The sequence below is a fragment of the Periplaneta americana genome, chromosome 7 (assembly GCF_040183065.1).
Source record: "Periplaneta americana isolate PAMFEO1 chromosome 7, P.americana_PAMFEO1_priV1, whole genome shotgun sequence".
Taxonomy (NCBI): Eukaryota; Metazoa; Arthropoda; class Insecta; order Blattodea; family Blattidae; genus Periplaneta; species Periplaneta americana.
Genome location: NC_091123.1, coordinates 13022832 through 13048741, shown reverse-complemented (window position 1 = coordinate 13048741; position 25910 = coordinate 13022832). Strand labels below are relative to the sequence as shown.

Genomic DNA, 25910 nt, shown 5'->3' with positions numbered 1-25910 from the left:
AGAATCCTAGTGTACAAGTTAAACACTATCAGATAGTATTTAACTTGTACACTAGGATTCTCCAGTGTAGCCTGCAGCTATACCTTAGTCAATACTTAGAAAATTTCAAAGTCTCTTATATACCAATTATATTGCATAGTTTCTACACTTGAAGTCGCTAGTGTCGCATATAAAAACCAACATGCAAGGATAGGGAGCAACCACTCCTCAACCAGCTAGTATAAAAGGCACATAAAGCGTATATATTATAAGTTTTTTGGCGGGAAAATTTTTTCAAACGAAAAGGGGTCCCTTTAGGAGAGGCAGGCAAAGATCATTGACAACACAGATATTCCACATACAAAGTTTTTACTTAGCAAAATTATTCATGTTACATACATAAAAATAACATCAGCAAAATGTATGACATTCAACATTCTCTTATTGCATTGCAATGTAATTCATAACTAGACATCAAATTTATACAAACTATAAGCTAATGTGGTATCTGTTGGGAGGTCTACTAGACCTAATTCACAAGTTTACAAAATCTAACAATATGTATACTCCAGTCCACAAGACTCATTTATTGTTAGATTTTGGAGACTTGTGAATCAGTCCTAGAAACCCTCTCAACAGAACCACACTCTCTAATATACTCATTCATATTGTTTGATGCATACAAAACATACCTATAACTTTCTACACTTTTAAATCATTAACATGAATGACAAAAACTGTAAACTCATGGCCAGTTTCATCGATCTTTAAAAATGACAGCAAGATAACTTATTTTCCTGAACAATATAAAAGAATTGAGCCCAGAATAGACTGTTCTGATATTTTACTGACTAAAGTGTGAATCAAAAGCTCACAACCCAAGAATCTAAACTTCAAGCTTATTCCATTTACAGACATTTAGAGCAAATGTAAGCTGAATAATGTGTAAAGTTCATGCTATGATTCACTCGCAGATCAGATATACAGTATTTTCTTCTTAGCAGGATGCAGAAAACCCGAAATATGCTTATATCTCATTATGTGTAGGAATTTAAGTATAATTGTGGGAATAATGAAATTCCACATAATGTAGGAAATAGTAGCAATATTGATCTATTAATGAGGGGCATTGCCACACAATAATTCAGTTTGAAATGATGGGATAGAATTTCTGCAATAGTATGTAATTTGAAACAACTTTGACAGTATTCTCTTGGAGATAATGCAAAATACTAATGCCAAGCAAGAAATTGGCAGTGTTCAGAATGTGTATTGTTGACACCTCCTACAATTTTATAATCCATCATAATCAACAAGATTTAATCAGTTAGCAAAATACGAACAGATAATGGAGAAATGCAATACTTTTAATGGACTGTAAAGTCACTATCATTGAAACTGGCCATTATTACAGAATAAAAGATTTTTACAGAAATTTATCTCATTTGAATATTTATGTAATCTTTTTGCATATCCATATCAACCTATATAAAGCACAGTAATCCCTCTTTATCCACACAATCTGCATCAGCAGTTAACCTTGCAACATTTTCTGACATGAATAACATCTTTAAGCTCAGAATTACATGCAGTATAAGGACAGAAAAGCCAAGTAAGATTTGCAGGGTGATCCATTCTGACACAACTTTGTGACTAAAAACACAACTGAAATAAATGTAGTCTTGTTTGATCAGGTATACAACTATGGTGCAAACATGACCTTAAATTTGAGCCACATGCACAGGGAGGCCTGGAGCACCTGGCAAACATTTTGGGTTTGGACAAATATTTTCGTGCAGTTTAAATGATTCCAATGTGGTACTGCATTGATTTTGGTGCCAAACAAAAGATCTCATCCCAATCTGTCGATTTAGCAACTGACAGCCATTTCAAACATAGGCGAAAATTTACAGGCAGTATCAAAGCAACTCAGACATGCTAGTGTGCTAATTTTGGTCCCAAACAAAAGATCTTGTCTAGATGTCAATTTAGCAACTGAGCCATTTTGGATGAGGGTGAAAATTTCCAGGCAGTGTATTTAAGCAACTCCATTGTGCTAGTGTACTAATTTTGGTTCCAAACAAAATATCTTGACTAGATCTGTCGATTTAGCAACTGACAGCCATTTTAGACATGAGCAAAAATTTCCAGGCAGTGTATCTAAGCAATTTCGATATGCTAGCATGCTAATTTTGGTTACAAACAAAAGATTTCGCCTAGATCTGTCGATTTAGCAACTGACAGCCATTTTGGACAAGGGTGAAAATTTCCAGGCAGCAATTTCGGTATGCTAGCATGATAATTTTGGTTGCAAACAAAAGATCTCCTCTAGATCTGTCGATTTAGCAACTGACAACCATTTTGGACAAGGGTGAAAATTTCCAGGCAGTGTATTTAAGCAACTCCAATGTGCTGGCATGCTAATTTTGGTTACAAACAAAAGATCTCGCCTAGATCTGTCGATTTAGTGACTGACAGCCATTTTGGACAAGGGTGAAAATTTCCAGGCAGCAATTTCGATATGCTAGCATGATAATTTTGGTTACAAACAAAAGATCTCTAGATCTGTTGATTTAGCGACTGACAGCCATTTTGGACAAGGGTGAAAATTTCCAGGCAGTGTATTTAAGCAACTCCGATGTGCTAGCATGCTAATTTTGATTACAAACAAAAGATCTCATCTAGATCTGTCGATTTAGCAACCGACAGCCATTTTGGACAAGGGTGAAAATTTCCAGGCAGTGTATTTAAGCAAGTCCGATATGCTAGCATGCTAATATTGGTTCCAAACAAAATATCTCGACATGATCTGTCGATTTAGCTGCTGACAGCTATTTTGGACAAGGGCGAAAATTTCCAGACAGTGTATTTAAGCAATTTTGATATCCTAGCATACTAATTTTGGTTCCAAACAAAAGGTCTCAACTAGATCTGTCTATTTAGCAACTGACAGCTATTTTGGACGTGGGCAAAAATTTCCAGGCAGTGTATTTAAGCAACTCCGATATGCTAGCATGATAATTTTGGTTCCAAACAAAAGATCTCATCTAGATCTGACGATTTTGCAACTGACAGCCATTTTGGACAAGGATGAAAATTTCCAGGCAGTGTATCTAAGCAATTTCAATATGCTAGCATGCTAATTTTGGTTCCAAACAAAAGATCTCGTCTAGGTCTGTCGATTTAGTGACCGACAGCCGATTTGGACAAGGGTGAAAATTTCCAGCCAGTGTATGTAAGCAATTTTGATATGCTAGCATGCTAATTTTGGTTCAAAACAAAAGGTCTCGACTAGATCTGTCGATTTAGCAACTGACAGCTATTTTGGACACGAGCAAAAATTTCCAGGCAGTGTATCTAAGCAACTCCGATGTGCTAGCATGCTAATTTTGGTTCCAAACAAAAGATCTCGTCTAGATCTGTCGATTTAGCTACTGACAGCTATTTTGGACGAAGGTTAAAATTTCCAGGCAGTGTACCTAAGCAATTTCAATATGCTAGCATGCTAATTTTGGTTCCAAACAAAAGATCTCGTCTAGGTCTCGATTTCGCGACTGACAGCCATTTTGGATATGGGCGAAAATTTCCAGGTAGTGTATCTAAGCAACTACAATGTGCTAGCATGCTAATTTTGGTTCCAAACAAAAGACCTCGACTAGATCTGTCGATTTAGCGACTGACAGCCATTTTGGACGAGGGTGAAAATTTCCAGGCAGTGTATCTAAGCAATTTCGACATGCTAGCATGCTAATTTTGGTTCCAAACAAAAGATCTCGACTAGATCTGTCGATTTAGCTACCGACAGCCATTTTAGACATGAGTAAAAATTTCCAGGCAGTGTATTTAAGCAAGTCCGATGTGCTAGCATGCTAATATTGGTTCCAAACAAAATATCTCGACATGATCTGTCGATTTAGCTGCTGACAGCTATTTTGGACAAGGGCGAAAATTTCCAGGCAGTGTATTTAAGCAATTTTGATATCCTAGCATACTAATTTTGGTTCCAAACAAAAGGTCTCAACTAGATCTGTCTATTTAGCAACTGACAGCTATTTTGGACGTGGGCAAAAATTTCCAGGCAGTGTATTTAAGCAACTCCGATATGCTAGCATGCTAATTTTGGTTCCAAACAAAAGATCTCATCTAGATCTGACGATTTAGCAACTGACAGCCATTTTGGACAAGGATGAAAATTTCCAGGCAGTGTATCTAAGCAATTTCAATATGCTAGCATGCTAATTTTGGTTCCAAACAAAAGATCTCGTCTAGGTCTGTCGATTTAGTGACCGACAGCCGATTTGGACAAGGGTGAAAATTTCCAGCCAGTGTATGTAAGCAATTTTGATATGCTAGCATGCTAATTTTGGTTCAAAACAAAAGGTCTCGACTAGATCTGTCGATTTAGCAACTGACAGCTATTTTGGACACGAGCAAAAATTTCCAGGCAGTGTATCTAAGCAACTCCGATGTGCTAGCATGCTAATTTTGGTTCCAAACAAAAGATCTCGTCTAGATCTGTCGATTTAGCGACTGACAGCTATTTTGGACGAAGGTTAAAATTTCCAGGCAGTGTACCTAAGCAATTTCAATATGCTAGCATGCTAATTTTGGTTCCAAACAAAAGATCTCGTCTAGGTCTCGATTTCGCGACTGACAGCCATTTTGGATATGGGCGAAAATTTCCAGGTAGTGTATCTAAGCAACTACAATGTGCTAGCATGCTAATTTTGGTTCCAAACAAAAGATCTCGACTAGATCTGTCGATTTAGCGACTGACAGCCATTTTGGACATGGGCAAAAATTTCCAGCCAGTACATTTAAGCAACTCCAATATGCTAGTGTGCTAATTTTGGTTCCAAACAAAAGATCTCGACTAGATCTATCAATTTAGCAACTGACAGCCATTTTGGACATGGGCAAAAATTTCCAGGCAGTGTATTTAAGCAACTCCGATGTGCTAGTGTGCTAATTTTGGTTCCAAACAAAAGATCTCATCTAGATCTGTCGATTTAGCAACTGACAGCCATTTTGGACGAGGGTGAAAATTTCCAGGCAGTGTATCTAAGCAATTTCAATATGTTAGGATGCTAATTTTGGTTTCACACAAAAGATCTCGCCTAGATCTGTCGATTTAGCAACTGACAGCTATTTTGGACATGAGGAAAAATTTCCAGCCAGTGTATTTAAGCAACTGCAATGTGCTAGCATGCTAATTTTGGTTCCGAACAAAACATCTCAACTAGATCTGTCGATTTAGCAACTGACAGCTATTTTGGACATGGGCGAAAATTTCCTCACAGTGTATGTAAGCAACTACAATGTGCTAGCATGCTAATTTTGGTGCCAAATGAAAGATTTCGTCTGGATCTGTCGATTTAGCAACTGACAGAAATTTTGAAAGTTGGCAAAAATTTCCAGGCAGTGTATCTAAGGAACTCCGATGTGCTAAAATGCTAATTTTGGTTGTAAACAACAGATCTCGTCTATATCTATCAAGTTAGGCCATAAAAAGTGAACTTTGTAAATGCTTGTTGATGACAAATCGAAAATAAGTAATAAATTAATTTAAAATTTCAGATATCGGCCCATATTCAGAGAAAAGTTTATACTCCAGGAGGAAATACAAGCAACACATCTCATTGGAAAAGCATCTAGCAGCTATTTTGGGCATGGGCGAAAATTTCTGGGTAGTGTATCTCATGACTCTGATATGACAGTACACTGATTTTGGTATCAAATGAAAGATCTCGTCTAGATCTGTCAATTTAAGCCTGTCATATTCACATAAAACCTACGTTCATGTCTCAGACACAGCCACACCTATTTTTAACATTGTGTTTTGTGGCATTACCTCTACTGTCCTGATAGATGCTGCAATGGGATTCCCCTATCTCAAGTTCATGAGAACAGATCACGTATTTTCACACATAATAATGTATAATGTATTTATTATTTCTACAGTTACTACTTGCTTCTAATGTCTATAGGATTCGTCATTATTTATGGTTTCGAATATAAGCAGTAGGTTTTTAAACATATTTCTCATGGATAAAGAGGAATTACTGCATGTAATCACATAATCTGATTTAAACTCTTCTAATATATTATGCATTCCAATTCATTACCCACACATTCCAATGCACTCCAATCTTCAGATGACGACACATCGAAGTCGTTCATACCAGCTCTGCTCGTTGGTCTCAGAAGAACTCATCTTCCCCTGGCCCATGGAGAAACTATCTGCAAGAGAATTCAACAGAATATCAGTTTAATGTCGGGTAAAAAGTAAATTCTCTATTTTAGAAATTCCTGTTTCTATTTCCTCCTTATGAGAAATACAAAGTACAGTGAAATGCCAGTATGACGAACTCGAGGGTAATGTAATTATTTTCATTATAGTGAAATTTCGTTAAACCAAAAATTACATTAAATTTGCCTACAAATTGTGTCCCATATTATGGAATAACAGATACTGTACCTGGGTTAGGTTATACTGTATATCCATATTATATTGCAACTTCAATAAGAATCGATACCATAATGATTACTATGCATATTCAATAACTGAATAATTATTCTTGCATATTTTACAATATTTGTTCATTCATCATGGCCTTGTTAGGATAAAAAATTAAGTTTTACAGAGCAAAAAGTACATACAACAGGGTTACATAGGTTAGGTCTTACATTTACAGCCATCTTGTTGAATTGATTTCTCGAAATATTACACTCTATGAGATTGGGTTCTAAATCAATCACTTGAAATATCAGCTTTGAGACTGATACAGTTTATTAAACAATTTGACTTAATCTATTTAGTAAAGCAGCCTGTAATTTTATTGCGACTTCACTTTTCTTCTCTTCTCATCTAGCAAAAACTGTTTTGTCTTTTTATTTCCTGCCATATCTGAAATACATTTAGGAACAAATTGCATTCGAAAGTGCATTCAGAAAACTCACTGAAACCAACAGCAATTGATGCCTAGCAATAATTCATTTATTTTGTTTTCTTTCCAATTTATTTTAAGTAATTTTTAACTGCTTATTAGGTCTAATTTCGTTAAAATAACATTTTTTTGTGTAATACGAATTATTATGTTAAACTGAATAGTTCGTTACTTATGTGTTCTTTAAACTGAACATTTTTAACATGTAAATTAATGGTAAAATGGGTGGGACTAAGTTATTTCGTTATTGCAGCATTCATAATAGCAGCATTTCACCATATTGTAATTCTGAACAAAGTCGATTTCTGTCAGTCCTTGTCTTTCTGTGTCGGGTCCTCATCTTTTTTTTCTCTTTCTGCTAGTCCCTGTCTTTCTCTATCAGGTCCTAGTCTTTTTCTCTCCCACTGTCAGGTTCTCATCTTTCTGTCAGTCCTCGTTTTTTTCTTTCTTACTGTCAGTCCTTGTCTTTCTCTATGTCAGGTCCTCATCTTTCTCGGTCTGTCAGTCCTTGTCTTTTTCTATCTGATGCTCGTCTTTTTCTCTTTATCTGGTCCTCATCTTTTTCTCTCTCACTGTCAGTCCTTTGTCTTTCTCTATGTCGGATCCTCGTCTTTCTTTCTTTATCTGATCATCTTTTTCTCTCTGTCAGTCCTCGTCTTTCTCTCTTACTGTCAATTTTTTGTCTTTCTCTATGTTGGATTCTCGTCTTTCTTTCTTTATCTGGTCCTCATCTTTTTCTTTCTCACTGTCAGGTCCTCGTCTTTTACTGTCAGTCCTTGCCTTTCTCTCTGTCGGGTCCTCATCTTTTTCTCTCTTTCTATCAGTTCTTGTCTTTCTCTCTTACTGTCAGTCCTTTGTCTTCCTCTATGTCGGATCCTCGTCTTTCTTTCTTTATCTGGTCCTCATCTTTCTCTCTCTCACTGTCAGATCTTGTCTTTCTCTCTTTCTGCCAGTTACTGTCTTTCTCACTGTCAGGTCCTCGTCTTTTACTGTCAGTCCTTGCCTTTCTCTCTGTCGGGTCCTCATCTTTTTCTCTCTTTCTATCAGTCCTTGTCTTTCTTTCTGTCAGTCCTTGCCTTTCTCTCTGTCGGGTCCTTATCTTTTTCTCTCTTTCCATCAGTCCTTGTCTTTCTTTCTGTCGGGTCCTCATCTTTTTCTCTCTTTCTATCAGTCCTTGTCTTTCTTTCTGTCAGGTCCTCGTCTTTTACTGTCAGTCCTTGCCTTTCTCTCTGTCGGGTCCTCATCTTTTTCTCTCTTTCTATCAGTCCTTGTCTTTCTTTCTGTCGGGTCCTCATCTTTTTCTCTCTTTCTATCAGTCCTTGTCTTTCTTTCTGTCAGGTCCTCGTCTTTTACTGCCAGTCCTTGCCTTTCTCTCTGTCGGGTCCTTATCTTTTTCTCTCTTTCCATCAGTCCTTGTCTTTCTTTCTGTCGGGTCCTCATCTTTTTCTCTCTTTCTATCAGTCCTTGTCTTTCTTTCTGTCAGGTCCTCGTCTTTTACTGTCAGTCCTTGCCTTTCTCTCTGTCGGGTCCTCATCTTTTTCTCTCTTTCTATCAGTCCTTGTCTTTCTTTCTGTCGGGTCCTCATCTTTTTCTCTCTTTCTATCAGTCCTTGTCTTTCTTTCTGTCAGGTCCTCGTCTTTTACTGTCAGTCCTTGTCTTTCTCTCTGTCGGGTCCTCATCTTTTTCTCTCTTTCTATCAGTCCTTGTCTTTCTTTCTGTCAGGTCCTCGTCTTTTTCTCTGTCCCTCTGTCAGATCCTAGTCTTTCTCTCTTTCTGTCAGTCCTTGTCTTTCCCTCCATCAGGTCCACGTCTTTCTCTCTGTCCTGTCCTCGTCTTTTTTCTCTCTATCAGTCTTTGTCTTTCTCTCTGTCAGGTCCTAGTCTTTCTCTCTTTCTGTCAGAACCTAGTCTTTCTCTCTTTCTGTCAGTCCTTGTCTTTCCCTCCATCAGGTCCACGTCTTTCTCTCTGTCCTGTCCTCGTCTTTTTTCTCTCTATCAGTCTTTGTCTTTCTCTCTGTCAGGTCCTAGTCCTTTTCTCTCTTTCTGTTAGCCCTCGTCTTTCTCTGTCTGGTCCTCTTCCTTTTTCTCTCTTTGTTAGTCTTCGTCTTTCTGTCAGTTCTTGTCTTTCTCTCTCTGTCCTGGCCTTGTTTTTCTGTCTATAGTGTTTTCGTCTTTTTCTCTCTCTCTCGCGTCCTTGTCTTTTTCTCTCTTTGTCATGTCCTGGTTTCTCTCTGTCGTGTATTCGTCTCTTTCTCTGACTGTGACAATTACAACCGAAAATGCAACAATGTGGAATAACATTGATTGTTCAGATGTCTCTCTATTACTATTGTATACAAGGTTGGCTAGGAGACTAGTTGGTGGACGTTTCATCACCACTCCCAGCTGCACTGAATAAACTACATTTATAACTGGAAAACAGGCAATTGATAATTGATATAAAACTAGGATTTTCTCAAAGACCTTGTATTCGTGTGTTCTTTTAATTACACGCACCATTGATTTTTATCATAAGGGGCTACCATAATGACCATTGCTTAACAGTCCTTTAGATTCCTGGGAATTTTAATTGCAAAATCCATAGTGACACTTGTGGCATACAAGATCGCATTTGGCTTTCTTTTTTAAGCATTCTGCAGTCACCAGCTAGCGAAACTTGGAGGGGGCTCACCTAGGAATAATCTGGGTTGCCTTTTTCAAAACCTAGGTACACAGTAAACCTCAGTGCAGTCAGCTGGTGTAAGTTGGGAATGCGTCTATCTGAGTGTTAGAACAAAAGATAAAAGATGTACAAGGTCGCAGTGTTGGGTTGTGGTGATCTAATTTGTCTATTCTCTTTAACCTGCCTATATATAATGATCTACCTATTTCAATCCTTTCTGATATACTGTGTATTCTAATTATGCATTAGATCATAACATGGTCGAACCTTACGTTTATGACAGCCTGTTGAAGTCCTTCATTTCTTCGTAGCAGCCTCGCTCATCAGTCTCAGGAAAAGCTATGGTCCTTCCCTGGTCCATGCAGGAATGATCTGGAGGAGAAGTTCGAAATATTGTCAGCCCAATGTTAGGTGAAATACAGAGTGATTCACAAGTGTAAATATTGGATGAGTGTAATATAACGGTAAAAAGAAAAGCCCTGTACCACTTTTTCTTAAAGTTATTTCAAAGTTATGTAGCAATGAAATGAATATGTAGTAGAAGACTAGGTGGTTGACCAGCCAGATCGAATATAAACTCCCTGGGCTTCTACTTTTTTTTAACGACGCTGTATCAACTACTGGATTAATTGGTGATAGTGAGATGGTATTTGGAGAGATGATGTCGAGGATTCGCCATAGATCACCCGACATTCTCGTAGTTGTGGACGTTTTCGGAATAAGTTTAACAGATTAATGTTACAGTGCATTTTAGTCTTGTTTCTAAGCTATATTGCACCCATCTAATATTTACACTTACAAATCATGGAGTATAATTTGATAATGTTCGGGTAAAGGAGGTTAAGTCATATTTTGTGCAAATAAAGTTTTGTTCCACAGGTGAACACACAAGCCAAATTCTGCAAGTGGGTGTACAAAAAACAAAATTATACTTGCATTTGATGTAGAGTAAGAGTCCAAAGTTTAATTTTCATTTACCGTATTTCATTGTGTAAACATCGCCAAAACATAATGGTCGTACAAAGTCGCAGTATTACTGACAAATTGATTAGGACTTTAAAATTTCACCGCATAATCGTCGCAAGAATATTTCTATTTATCACGATCAAGAATTATTTAAAAATAACGTGTACCGCCACTGCAGCACAAAAAGGATCTTTATGCTCAAGATGGAATGTGCGAGAAAGTTTTTTTTTATTTTATTGGGTTATTTTACGACGCTGTATCAACATCTAGGTTATTTAGTCTGAATGAAATGAAGGTGATAATGCTGGTGAAATGAGTCCAGGGTCCAGCACCGAAAGTTACCCAGCATTTGCTCGTATTGGGTTGAGGGAAAACCCCGGAAAAAACCTCAACCAGGTAACTTGCCCCGACCGGGATTCGAACCCGGGCCACCTGGTTTCGCAGCCAGACGCGCTGACCGTTACTCCACAGGTGTGGACGAGAAACAGTAGCGGCAGCTGGCGAAAGTGAATGGAGTGGGGGGGGAGGGGGATGCGAGATGCTAGCATCAAGTCAATAGCCAGAAATGCCTTCAGTTCAGTATAATTGTTGGTGTGATGATTGTTTACTTTTTTATGCCTAGGCCAATCATCTTTCCAGACTGATCCAGCAGTCAGATAATATCGACTTCAGTGTATCAGATGTACCCGTGCATGTGATTCAATAATACTATGAATGTTTTAGTCAATAAAAAGTGTTTTTAATTCAGTAATACCACAGTAATTTTTATTTTGTTACGATATTATTAACATTACATTTTCAGCGTCACAAAAAGTGTTTTTAATTCAGTAATACCACAGTAATTTTTATTTTGTTACGATATTATTAACATTACATTTTCAGTGTCACAAAAAGTGTTTTTAATTCAGTAATACCACAGTAATTTTTATTTTGTTACGATATTATTAACATTACATTTTCAGCGTCACAAAAAGTGTTTTTAATTTTGTTACGATATTATTAACATTACATTTTCAGCATCACAAAAAGTGTTTTTAATTCAGTAATACCACAGTAATTTTTATTTTGTTATGATATTATTAATGTTAAATTTTCAGCGTCGCACACTAATACCAGTTCCCCATTTTCAGCGTCGCACACTAATACCAGTTCCCCATTTTCAGCGTCGCACACTAATACCAGTTCCCCTTTCCTTCCTTTCCTGCTACGAATCACGCAACTTGGCCCTGCTTGCTTGCACACACCCCCATTATATGGAAGCTTCACTGAAAATTGACGCAACCTATCATTACCACTTTAATTTATTCTTCACACAATGTTCGCACCATATATTTTCACGTCAAAACAAAGGCATTAAAAATGAGACGATTATGTGATGAAATACAGTATATGAGAACTCATTTTTATGACTTATCTCCTCTACCCAAACACCATCGAAATGTAACATTTTATATTATATACAAGTAATACGTAAATGAAACAGTTTATGATTAAAGTTACAAATTATCAAGTACAATATGATCTTAATTTAAATTAGTAAGCTACGAGGCGTGTTCTTAAAGTAAGTTCCATTTTCAATTATAGCTGTCGCATTGCTGCAATCGTTATTTTGCGCATACGTGTTTTCTTCTTCAGTCCTCAGGCAAGCTGTGCATGCAGTTTCAGAGCTTCAGTCCGTGTGTGTGGTTAGTTGTGATCAGTTGAAATGATTAAAGTGATCGAGCACCCCGCCGACTGTGAGATGCAGTCTGTTATCCGTTTTTTGAATGCGAGAAACATCAAACCAGCTGACATTCATCGTCAACTTTGTGAGGTGTATGGTGATGATGCCATTAGTGATGGAATGGTCAGGAGATGGGTTAGAAAGTTCAACAAGAGCCGCATCTCTGTGCATGACGAGCAGCATACCGGTCGGCCATCTTTGATCAATGACGATTTGGTGCATGCTGTCGATGAAAAAATTCATGAGGACAGGAGGTTCACAATTTCTTCGCTTTCCTTGAATTTTCCACAAATGTTGCGGAGTGGTTTGCAGGTGGGTGAATTCTACAATGAGGGGATAGAAAGACTTTTGCCACGACTCGATAAATGCCTCAATAATGGTGGAGATTATGGTGAGAAGTAATTGAAGTGTGGGGAATACAATGCAACAAAAATGGTTTGTAAATATTTTCCCGTTTACTTTCTACACCCTTTTGGAACTTACTTTAAGAACACGCCTCGTACATGGACAATATGAAATGTTAGGTTTAAATTAATAATTTTTGTCACATGCAGCTCACGACAGGAACAGTTTGGCTCTGAGATAACTGTAAACGCGCGGACTTTGTTGATAAAAACCTAAACTAACCAAACCTAACCTTCGTATATACAAGATATGTAACTAGAGAAAGAAGAAAATAAGAAAAAAAAGAAAAAAAAAACAGTAACTAATGCTAACGTCAATATATTTGAAAATATTGATAAGGATCATAATTCTAGTGAGAATATATTTCAAAATACTTTTAAAGAACAACATAATCCTAACGAAAGTATATTTCAAAATATTAATGCATCATTATCACTGTCCCTGTGTCTAATTTAGACTAATATATTATCTGCTCATCAAACTCAACCTAACCTTGTCGTTAACAGTGGTGGGTTGCCTTGCATTTCCTCAGTAGCACTAAACTGAGCAGGTGGTTCAGTGCATCAAGAGGAGTCTTCCATCTCTGCTGTGTAAGCCATTCCAGGGAATTAAATACCACTGTGTCTCGAAATACCTGAAATAAGTAAAATGACGATATGTTTATTCACAAGAGGTTTAAATTATCCGTATACTTCGCAATAGCAATGAAAACTGGATTAATATGAGGTTTGATTTTGTATTCAAAGAAATACTACTCCATTAATATGGAGAGATGTACCATATTTACCCGCATAATAGGCACACTTTTGTTTTTCAATTTTTATAACAAAAATAGGATGAGTCCTTTATGCAAGGAAAAAATTTTAGTGGGGGGGGGGGGGGGGAGAAAGAAAGAAAAACCTGCATTAAAGGTTGCCAGCTCGAATGCTGAAATAATCGATAGAATAGATATATGGGCCGCAACTAATTTATGTTGTTTTCTAATGCCAGGCGTTGGACAAAAAAGTCATTTGACCTCTCGCACTCCAATATTTTTCAAAGATATTATCATGGCCAGCCACTGAAGCACAGATTTTGAGGTGTTCCGAATCCATTTCTTGGTTTGAGTTGCACAATAGGCAGTTAGGGGACTGATATATTCCAATTCTATGCAAGTGTTTGGCCAAACAATCATGGCCTGTTGCCAATCTAAATGCAGCTACAGACGATTTTCGTGGTAAATCGGGAATTAACTGTGGATTCTGATGCAGAGAGTTCCATTTTTTTCCCTTGGGATTGTGTTATCAAATTTTGTTTGTTGAAGTCTAAGTATGTAGATTTAATAAATCTTTTCACAGAGTAATATGTAGATTTAGTAACAGGTCTGTAAGTAGCAGTGCTACCCTTCTTTGCTAAAGCATCCACATTCTCGTTTCCCAGAATTCCACAATGGGATGGTATCCATTGGAATACAATTCTTTTATTGAGTGATATTAATTTAGAGAGCATTTTAGTTATTCCTGCTGTTTGAGATGAAGGTGTGTGTCTAGAGACTATTGAAAGAATAGCTGCTTTGGAATCTGACAATATAACTGCATTCCTAAATTTATTGATGTGGCATCGAAGATTCCTTACACTTTCACTTATTGCAATGATTTCGCCATCAAAACTTGTTGTTCCATATCCAAGAGATCTATAAAGTGAGAAGAGACAGCACGTAACACCTGCACCAGCACCTTGTTCCCTGGAGATCAAGGGTCCGTCAGTGTATAAATGAAGCCAATTTTGTGGAGGGTACCTAATATTAATTGTTTCTAAAGACAATTGTTTTATTGTTTGTGTTTATTTTTGATTTCAGTATTTCTTCTGTTAAATTTAGATTATATTCTATATTTAAGAGAGTTAAAGGGTTTGGTTTGATTTGTAAGTTTTCTTTTAAATTCGGGATGTTGATTTTTTATTTTATTCGAACCATGGATATGAAACTTTTTAAAGTTTTTAATCTACAGAGAGAACTGTATGAATGCCAAGTGTTTCCTGGTAATCTGATAAGTCAGTACAATGAAAGGTATCAAGGAAACTATTTGAGAAGTTGTAAATGAGAGCAACCACTTTGGTCTCCATACTCACTAGCTTATGCATGTTTGCTGGTGAGGTTGTCTCGCCTTTCCTCAGTAGCACTCGACTGTGCAGGTGGTTCAGTGCATCAAGAGGAGTCTTCCATCTCTACTGTGTAAGCCATTCCAGGGAATTAAATACCGCTGTCTCTCGAAATACCTGAAATAAGTAAAATGACGATATGTTTATTCACGAGAGGTTTAAATTATCCGTATACTTTGCAATAGCAATGAATGAAAACTGGATTAATATGAGGTTTGATTTTGTATTCAAAAATATCCTACTCCATTAGCATGGAGAGATGTACCATATTTACCCGCATAATAGGCGCACTTTTGTTTTTCAATTTTTATAACAAAAATAGGATGAGTCCTTTATGAAAAGAAAAAAATTTTAGTGGGGGGCGGGGGGGTGGGGAAGAAAGAAAAAACCTGCATTAAAGGTTGCCAGCTCGAATGCTGAAATAATCGATAGAATAGATATATGGGCCGCAACTAATTTATGTTGTTTTCTAATACCAGGCATTCGACAATAAAGTCATTTGACCTCTCGCACTCCAATATTTTTCAAAGATATCCATTTCTTGGTTTGAGTTGCACAATGGGCAGTTAGGGGACTGATATATTCCAATTCTATGCAAGTGTTTGGCCAAACAATCATGGCCTGTTGCCAATCTAAATGCAGCTACAGACGATTTTCGTGGTAAATCGGGAATTAACTGTGGATTCTGATGCAGAGAGTTCCATTTTTTTCCCTTGGGATTGTGTTATCAAATTTTGTTTGTTGAAGTCTAAGTATGTAGATTTAATAAATCTTTTCACAGAGTAATATGTAGATTTAGTAACAGGTCTGTAAGTAGCAGTGCTACCCTTCTTTGCTAAAGCATCCACATTCTCGTTTCCCAGAATTCCACAATGGGATGGTATCCATTGGAATACAATTCTTTTATTGAGTGATATTAATTTAGAGAGCATTTTAGTTATTTCTGCTGTTTGAGATGAAGGTGTGTGTCTAGAGACTATTGATAGAATAGCTGCTTTGGAATCTGACAATATAACTGCATTCCTAAATTTATTGATGTGGCATCGAAGATTCCTTACACTTTCACTTATTGCAATGATTTCGCCATCAAAACTTGTTGTTCCATATCCAAGAGATCTATAAAGTGAGAAGAGACAGCACGTAACACCTGCACCAGCACCTTGTTCCCTGGAGATCAAGGGTCCGTCGGTGTATAAATGAAGCCAATTTTGTGGAGGGTACCTAATATTAATTGTTTCTAAAGACAATTGTTTTATTGTTTCAGTGTTTATTTTTTATTTCAGTATTTCTTCTGTTAAATTTAGATTATATTCTATATTTAAGAGAGTTAAAGGGTTTGGTTTAATTTGTAAGTTTTCTTTTAAATTCGGGATGTTGATTTTTTGTTTTATTTGAACCATGGATATGAAACTTTTTTAAGTTTTTAATCTACAGAGAGAACTGTATGAATGCCAATTGTTTCCTGGTAATCTGATAAGTCAGTACAATGAAAGGTATCAAGGAAACTATTTGAGAAGTTGTAAATGAGAGCAACCACTTTGGTCTCCATACTCACTAGCTTATGCATGTTTGCTGGTGAGGTTGTCTCGCCTTTCCTCAGTAGCACTCGACTGTGCAGGTGGTTCAGTGCATCGAGAGGAGTCTTCCATTTCTTCTGCGTAAGCCATTCCAGGGAATTAAATTCCGCTGTGTCTCGAAATGCCTGAAATAAGTAAAATGACGATATGTTTATTCACAAGAGGTTTAAATTATCCGTATACTTTGCAATAGCAATGAATGAAAACTGGATTAATATGAGGTTTGATTTTGTATTAAAAAATATCCTACTCCATTAGCATGGAGAGATGTACCGTATTTACCCGCATAATAGGCGCACTTTTGTTTTTCAATTTTTATAACAAACAAATAGGATGAGTCCCTTATGCGAGGAAAAAATTTTAGTGGGGGGGGGGGAGAGGGAGGAAACGTGCATTAAAGGTTGCCAGCTCGTATGCCGAAATAATCGATACAATAGATATATGGGCTGCGACTAATTTATATAAGTTACAGATTGCATCGCACTTAAGACGATCGATAGAGTGTTTTTCCACAAATTTGATAACTTTCAGCTTAAAACTCGCTGTGTAACTTGAATATTTCGGTCGGTTCTTATCCACTGTCGAAACACAATTCTATCGACAGAACTGATTACTGCAGATGTCCTAAGAATACTGCATTGTTAATTGAAGAGTACCTATATTTTGCAAGTGTAAAAAAATAACCAATCACGACTGCAGTGGTACCATGTATTGTTTAAAAAGTTGAATTTAAACATAAGCAGTGCATTCAATCTTACGACTTTCGATATTAAAACGATCTTTGTTTAAAATGAAATGTGTCTTATCATGGGAGGAACTCTTTTTGTAAATTTTAATGCGAAAAATTGGAGCGCACTCATTATGCAGGTAAATACAGTATTATCACAGTCTACTATACACAGTCGCGAAGCTTGAGATGATTTTTTGCAAATCTCGTGATAAAGCGCTCCAAGCGGTTAGCAACTAGAAACAATAGACTGTCCACGGTCGACTTTGGACTGTGTCATATTTCCATCGAGTGCTAGCTCGTTGCGTATTTCACATTGATGCTTGTGAAATGTTCGTTATTGGTTGTAATGAAAATGTTAATGGCTAAAATACAATAATTGGAATAATATTATTTTACTAGAGACGTAGAAAAATTAAGTTTGTTTTAATGAAATTTATTGATCACGTTTTATTTTCAATTCTGTGGGATTATTATTGCTTAGGCCTATTTTTTTTTTCAAAGGATATGTTTTTAATTATAGCTGTTAAGTTTGTTGTTATTTTTGTTACTTTACTAGAGACGTAGAAAAAGTCTGTTACAATAAAATTTATTGATCACGTTTTATTTCCAATTCTGGTGTGATTATTATTGCTTAACCTCATCCCACTTTGTTAACTACGTAAGCCTACACTACAAGTACCGGTACACGTAAGTTACTCCATTAATTCATATTTCCATTATTTTTGTAAAGGGAAATGCAAATTAATATTTATTGGTTTCATAGTTAATTATCACTATAATCTTGAATGAGTGAAGCGATTATAGTAAATTTCAGTTCGTTTTGCACAAACAAAAATCATATTAACCTATTTCTTGCAGGTATCTTCGAGTTTATGGTGGAATTTAATATACCTCATTAAAATAATAAATTAACTTTATGCATTTAATATTTCAATAATGGAAGGAAGGTGTTAATTTTTCCAAAAAGAACACAACGAAAGTGTAACATATTTTGTCATCTACTACGAGAGAGATCTGCGATGATGAGGCGATAGTAGCGATCCTAGTGGTGGGCAACTACCCATGTTTGCATTTTTACTACATATTGAGCTTCGCGGCTGTATATAGTAGACTGTGGTATTATATCTTCAAGAAGTAAGTTCCCAATGTTTGAAAGCTATTTTTCTAGTGAATTATTACAACAATTCTTAATTGTATCACTGTTACTGATTTGTCATCACTTTTTCCCATTTTTCGACCTATTCCAGTAAGTAAAACGAAAATATTTTCATAATCCTAAACATCATGCTACTATGTATCAAATATGAATGAGGTCTCGCCCACCTCATATTTTGCTCGACTAGTATGACTAGTCAGTTTGTTTTTATACCATTAAGTACGAGAAAAATTCGTACCAGCACCGGGAATCGAACCCAGGACCTCTCAGCTGTGCACGCTGAGTGCTCTCTAACCAACTGAGCTATGCCGGGACCCGATTCACGACGCCGGCCGAACTTCTCTTGTAGTATCGTGTTACGGCCTTACTGCCTGCACTTGAGACGATACATGTCACATATGTACAGGAGTGCATATTACATGACTTTATGGCCATATTCATGCTACTAACAAATCATGCTTTTTTTTTAGGAAAAGTTTTTATCAAAAAACAAAATATGCCCATTTTGTAGAGAATCCCTTTTATGTATATATGTAACCCACATACCGGTACCCAACATTTCCAAGACTATTGTCTGCAAAACCTCAATTAAACAAACTAGGGAAGAAACTAGAGTGAAGTGTGATGGTAGAGTATTATCTCTATGCCTCAATGTTAATTTGGAATGAATGTGCTTTACCTTTTTATTTTTTTACTTCGGAGGAAGGCCCATATGAAAGCACCGTAGCCTTAAGCTTATTATATAACCTTCTTCTATTGGGATGATTTTGAAGTACTTAAAACCGCTCGGCAAGCACGTGATTCACTGCTTGGTACCATCTCATCTATTCGGCTGTGGCATCCAGTTCTGACGAAGTCCACAATCGCCCCTCCATCTCACTGTTAATATGCCGCCACCTCAGATCAATGGCATCTATTCGCAATTCACATGCTTGCATTCAGCTGCGTTCTTTAACCCACAGATCACATTACCGCAGATTCCGCTACTCACCAAAGTGCCAAACTCCCAGGTCTGCTGTAGTCCACTGTAGAAGTCTCTCCCACACTCTGGGATTTGTGCAGCTCCCCCAGACAGATGATATCTGTAGGCGAATCCCGGAACCATGTCCGCCATGATCTCCTGGTCGACCTGAAAATATGTGAAATTTAAATTAATTTTCAATGCTTTCTTTAGATTGGAATTTTGAAGTATGAGGGAAATGAAGGAATCCGTGTTCTGAAATTTATCCCAATAGCCTAATACAAAGAAAAGTGATGTTAAATGAGTCCAAGGTCCAACACCGAAAGTTACTAACAATTCTACTTCAAGAGGTTGAAGGAAAACCTCGGAAAAAATCCCAATCAGGTAGCTTGTCCCACCCAGAATCTAAACCTTGGCCCACTTGTTTCATGGTCCCATTACGGTGAATGTAGAGTATCCAACACCCACTGAACGAATATTTCACTTTATCACTGCCAATGTTACGCTATAATCGTATATGCAAGGTAGGCTATAACAAAAACCTACACTAACCAAACCTAACCTGTCAAAGAAGCAACAAGTTATACTAAATATGTGTAAAATTGGCCTATGTCTCTATAGTGGGTACGACATAAGTAACATTGACCCAGATTACTCCACAGCGGTGGACAATCAGTGCACTCATCAGAACCCAGTACCCAGCTTTGAAGCAGTTGGCTCTGTGATCTTGCAGTTTATTTTAATTCTCCTTATTTTGCATTAACTTTAAATGTTCGAAAAAAAAAAAAAAAAAAAAAAAAACAACTTTCGTAACAGCTGTAGGTACTTAAATATTGGCAAAGCAGTCCGCCATTTCAACATTACTGCAATTATTTATATATATTTTTATTTTATTGGGTTATTTTACGACGCTGTACCTCAGGTTATTTAGCGTCTGAATGAAATGGTGATAATGCCAGTGAAATGAGTCCGGGGTCCAGCACCGAAAGTTACCCAGCATTTGCTCGTATTGAGTTGAGGGAAAACCCCGGAAAAAAACTCAACCAGGTAACTTGCCCCGACAGGGATTCGAACCCGGGCTACCTGGTTTCGCGGCCAGACGCACTGACCATTACTTCACAGGTGTGGACAATTATTTATATAAATTATTATAGTTTTTAGTTGCAGACAAAAAAACTGACTGTAGAGGTAATATGGCACTGAAGCCAATGTTCGAAGAAGAGCCCATGGAAGAAAAGGAATGTTTTTTCAAAAGTTACTGAGATACATGAAAAAATTTTGAAGAAAGATTAGATCCATGGCCCATTTCTTTTAGATCTCATTTCGACATTTGTCTTAGTGGCCTAGGGAAACCACAGAAAACCTAGGGCAGGATGAATTATTGTACTAAGCTAATTAACTTGTAGCATGGCTGACATGGCTCTATTAAAAGTTCGACAAAAACCATCGAACGATACAATGTGAGGGACTCTCTTTATTTAACAAGATAGCGTTATTGTTATTCCAGTAATTCTCAAGGTTAGTTCTGATATAGAAGTATTACAAAATTATGTAGTAAGCATCAGCCAGGCTGCCAACTTCCCACAATATTAAATACCATTATTATATGTATTACTACTGTTATTTTCATTTTAGGCCTATCTACTCTGTAATTACATTGTTGAGTGGATTAAATAAATAAATAAATAAATAAATAAATAAATAAACAATACAGGTCCAGGGCACAAATGTTACCAAATATATAACATGCATATTTTAATTTTCAATGCTTTCTTTAGATTGGAATTTTGAAGACAGAAAGGAAGGAATCCGTGTTCTGAAATTTATCCCAATAGCCTAATACAAAGGAAAGTGATGTTTGCATGGGTACGCCATTGTCCATTGTGCACGACTTCGCGTCCAACAGGGTTGTGATAATGAATAACTTTTTTTTTTTTTATATATACAAGATTAGAGAGTTTTGTTACCACTGTCCATTATACACAACTTCGCGTCCAATAGGATTATGATAGTGAATACGTTTACGACAAGACTACAGAGTTTAAAGTGACAGATCGAGCCTTCGGACCTCATGCTCGCTCAATCAATTTTTATTTTATTGGGTTATTTTACGACGCTGTATCAACATCTTGGTTATTTAGCGTCTGAATGAGATGAAGGTGATAATGCCGGTGAAATGAGTCCGGGGTCCAGCAACTAAAGTTACCCAGCATTTGCTCGCATTGGGTTGAGGGGAAAACCCCGGAAAAAACCTCAACCAGGTAACTTGCCCCGACCGGGAATCGAACCCGGGCCACCTGGTTTCGCAGCCAGACGCGCTGACCGTTACTCCACAGGTGTGGACGGCTCAATCAATCCCACGTGAAATTTACAGATTAATATCTTCATGTTCCGCTACCGATGTTTCATTCTTGAATTTGCGCCAGATTCCCTTCCCACCAAACCTAAATTGACTATAAACACGATTATTTCTTCATTATGTAAATTATTACAAACTTCCACGAGCAAACAGCAAAACCTTACCTTCTAGTCCGAAAGGTCAAAATGGAAAGAGGAAAGAACATGGCTGCGCACTATTCAGGTTATCCAACAAACAAATAATATTTCCCCCATCAATTTACCATTATCCAAGAAACGAACAAAATTTACCCCGTCAACTTACCAATGCATACACTCTCGAAAAGGGAGCGTAGTTCATAAAGCGGTACATGTATTAAATAATATTATTTAATAATAATTAACAAAACGAAGAATCACTATTTTTTTAGTCCAATTGACAAGAACGGAAATACTCCGCTCATTTTTTCGAAATAAAGTAAAAAAATAAGGATGCGCAGCACACTCGAAATGAAGTAGGCCATTTCCCCGATTTTCCTCCCGCGCAATTCTAAGTTGGTAGCACATGCCATTATCTTCTCGCGCGGGTATTTCAATTCGTAACATATGGCGTTTGAATTAGTATTACATGTCAAAATCAAGTCAAAGTATGATAAGTGTATGCTTTTTGTGTCTTATTTTCAATGGATCCGTAATCCATATCCACGCATATCGCTCCCTCTTATTAAAAAGAGCTTCAAAAAGTGTTGCATCTCCAATCAATTGGACCGAACAGAGGACGATTGTGATAAATTAAAATTATTGTTGTTGCATTATATAAAACAACTTAAAATAAAAAATGAGATTACCGAATTTACAGGGTGTCCAGCGCACACCTTGAACACCAGCGATATACGCCCCTGCACCACACCGGTGTCGAAACGGGACCTGTCTGTCGTAAGTGCATAACCTGTTTAAATTATATCATTTTTAACGGTTCAACTAATATAGTTTAAAGTTTTAAACAAATGTTAACGTGAACAAGAAACATCTGAAGAAGGATATTTCAAGCAGTTTGTGTAAATTCTGAAAGCTGAGATTTGTTAAAACTTGGGGAAAATATTTAGTGAAAACACCACAATGTGATTTTTAATCATTTATTTATAGTTTTTACTTAGTGAAACCTTGAAGAATTCTCTAGATTCGTTGACAGGCAGTATTAATATCTTTGTGTCTTATGTAAATGACAGTATCATCAGCATATAAACCAATTGATGTTCTTGAGGTCTTTGGTATATGTTGACTGTAAAACAAATATAGAATCGGAGCTATGACAACCTACAAGAAATATATTTATCACTGTATGTCAAGTACATTCTGCACAATTTAAATCTGTTTCAGTGTTTTCCCAATTTCTCCCAATTGTTAGATTTCGGACGTAGATATATAGGGTTAAATCAATGTAATTTAACCAAAACAACTTTATCCTGAAGTTTTGTACAGTTCTCCTGGGACATTCTGTATAGAAAGAAAAAGGATTTTTGTGGTACAAGCTAGGTAGTTCTCAAAATAACACAATACATGTAAAATCTACAACAAATATATTTATCACTGTATGTCAAGTACATTCTGCACAATTTAAATCTGTTTCAGTGTTTTCCCAATTTCTCCCAATTGTTAGATTTCGGACGTAGATATATAGGGTTAAATCAATGTAATTTAACCAAAACAACTTTATCCTGAATTTTGTACAGTTCTCCTGGGACATTCTGTGTGTGATGTATCAACTGATATAGTCAATGATTGTAATCTCTTAAACATAATGTATTTTACACATGAAGATGTAAAATGTGCTATAAGACAATTACGTCCCAAAAAATCTGCAGGAACAGACTGTATACCACCTTATGTATTTAAAGCTTGTGCAGATAATTTAGTATCACTACTAACTAGTATATTCAATCTCATTATAAAACACAGCTGTTTCCCTAAAGAATGGAAATGTACAAAAATTACTCCAATATTCAAGTCTGGTAAAATTAACGAAATTCAAAATTATAGACCTATTGCAGTTTTGTCGACACCAGCTAAAATATTTGAATCATTAATATATAAACAAATTTATACTTACGTAGCAAAATCAATTTCACATGATCAACATGGGTTTATGATTGGAAGATCAACTGTTACAAATTTACTACATTTCACTCACTTTGTTTCCTCCCAGCTAGATAATAAATTACAAGTTGATGTTATTTATACAGATTTTCAGAAAGCATTTGATAAGGTTGACCATGATATTCTTTTATTGAAATTGAAACAGTATGGATTTTCCCTCTCATTGCTATCGTTAATTAAATCATACTTGAAAGGAAGAGTACAAGTTGTGAACTTTCGTGGACATACTTCTAAGCCTTTTACGGTAAATTCTGGTGTGCCTCAAGGTTCCAATCTTGGTCCATTATTGTTTTTATTGTTTGTTAATGATATTGTGAATTGTGTACAACATTCTAAAATTTTATTATTTGCGGATGATATTAAATTGTATAAAGAAATCAAAACTACCGGTATATCAGATTGTAAGCTACTTCAAACAGATATTACAAACTTACATATATGGAGTATTAATAATAAATTGTTATTTAATATAAATAAGTGTATACATATGACCTTTTCTAGATTGAAAAATACAATTAAATTTTCATATAAAATAGAGGCAAAAGTTTTACCAGCAGAAAATGAACATAAAGATTTAGGTATATTATTTAGCAGCAATTTTACATTTTATAGTCATATTAATAATATTATAAATTTGTCCTATAAAAGTTTAGGTTTTGTTATGAGAAATTCTTGTAAATTCAAAGTGAAAACTATAATAATTTTGTATAATTCCATTGTTCGATCTAAATTAGAGTATGCTGCTGTTATCTGGAACCCAGTTACTAACAAATATATTCTGTTACTAGAAAAAATTCAAAATAAATTTCTAAAATGGTTATATTACAGACTTTATAATGATTATCCTACCTATGAGAGTTATGCTACAATGCTTCAACATTTCCATTTTACTAGTTTGCAAATTCGACGAAATTGTCAATCTTTAAACTTTCTTTATAAAATTATTAACAATAAGTTGGACTGTGTTGGTTTATTTTATTATATAACATTATATGCACCTAAGCTTAAAACGAAATTTCGAAATTTGTTTTACATACCAAGGACAAATACTGAATCCCACAAAAATTCCCCAGTTTTCCAAATGTTACAGTTATACAATAAATTACATCCTCATCCGAATGTTGATATTTTCAATATGAATTTCTCTAGATACAGAATTATTTGTTATCATATTTTACAGAATATTGTTGTTAGTTAATTTGAAGTTACTTTCACACCTTATTTCAATTTCACTTTTTTTCTTTCTCTTATTTCTATTTTGTTTCAGTTTTAATAAGTGTATGTTTCCTTTTCCTTGTTTAAGTTTCATCAATTAATTTGTTAGTCGTGAACATTGTAATTGGGCTTTGCCTGTTATGTTCATCAACAAATGAATAAATAAATGAAAAAATGAAAAAAAAAAAAAGGATTTTTGTGGTACAGGCTAGGTACTAGTTCTCAAAATAACAAAATACATGTAAAATCGACAAGAAATATATTTATCACTGTATGTAAAGTACATTCTGCACAATTTAAATCTGTTTCAGTATTTTTTCCACTTTCTCCCAGTTGTTAGATTTCGGACGTAGATATATAGGGTTAAATCAATGTAGTTTAACCAAAACTACCCTAGTACAAACCCTAGTAATGCCGCACTTCAATTATTGTGACGTTTTGTTAAGTGACTTAAGTTCTGAACTGTCAGTCAAGTTACAGCGAGCTCAGAATATGTGCGTCAGATATGTGTGCAACATCCGACGATATGATCACATATCACAGTCCTTCGCAAGCCTTTCGTGGTTCCGACTGAAAGAACGCAGAACTTTACAATCTTTGTCTTTACTCTTTCGAATTGTGCACATCTCAACACCAAATTACCTTTCGTCTCGTTTCTCTTATCTATACTCTAACCACGACGTAAATACCAGATCACTTATCTATGGCACGCTAAGTATACCTCTTCATAGAACATCTTGTTATTCATCATCTTTTACAGTATCCACCTCACGTCAATGGAATTCCTTGTCACAAAGTATTAGGGCCTGCAAGACAATAAATACCTTTAAAAACAACTTAAAAGATAACCTTATTAGCATTTCACTCCAATCATACTGATTTAAACTATCACTGACTACATTGTTACTTCTTTCTTTAGACATCATCCTGATTGTGCTGTATTTTCAAAATTGTCTC

The 25910-nt window shown here is 36.0% G+C and overlaps 1 protein-coding gene across 1 annotated transcript; it reads right to left on the bottom strand.

Moving 5' to 3' along the window:
- Nucleotides 1-331: 331 nt before the first annotated feature.
- LOC138702924 (uncharacterized) lies at nt 332-21816 on the bottom strand. The gene is made up of 7 exons (XM_069830330.1): nt 21768-21816; nt 19275-19412; nt 16376-16522; nt 14791-14937; nt 13174-13315; nt 9860-9959; nt 332-6219 (listed from the first exon to the last, which is right to left on the bottom strand). Exons 2-4 carry the CDS (start codon nt 19395-19397, stop codon nt 14887-14889), a joined length of 321 nt encoding a protein of 106 aa, XP_069686431.1. The 5' UTR covers nt 19398-19412; nt 21768-21816; the 3' UTR covers nt 332-6219; nt 9860-9959; nt 13174-13315; nt 14791-14886.
- Between the last annotated feature and the right edge of the window lie 4094 nt (nt 21817-25910).

Excerpts from the sequence above, each read along its gene's own strand:
- LOC138702924 (XM_069830330.1), bottom strand. The coding sequence starts at position 19,397 with ATGGCGGACATGGTTCCGGGATTCGCCTACAGATATCATCTGTCTGGG. Across the intron at positions 16,523-19,274 it reads CCTGGGAGTTTGGCACTTTG|GCATTTCGAGACACAGCGGA; the intron begins GTGAGTAGCGGA and ends TACTTATTTCAG. Across the intron at positions 14,938-16,375 it reads CAGCAAACATGCATAAGCTA|GTATTTCGAGAGACAGCGGT; the intron begins GTGAGTATGGAG and ends TACTTATTTCAG.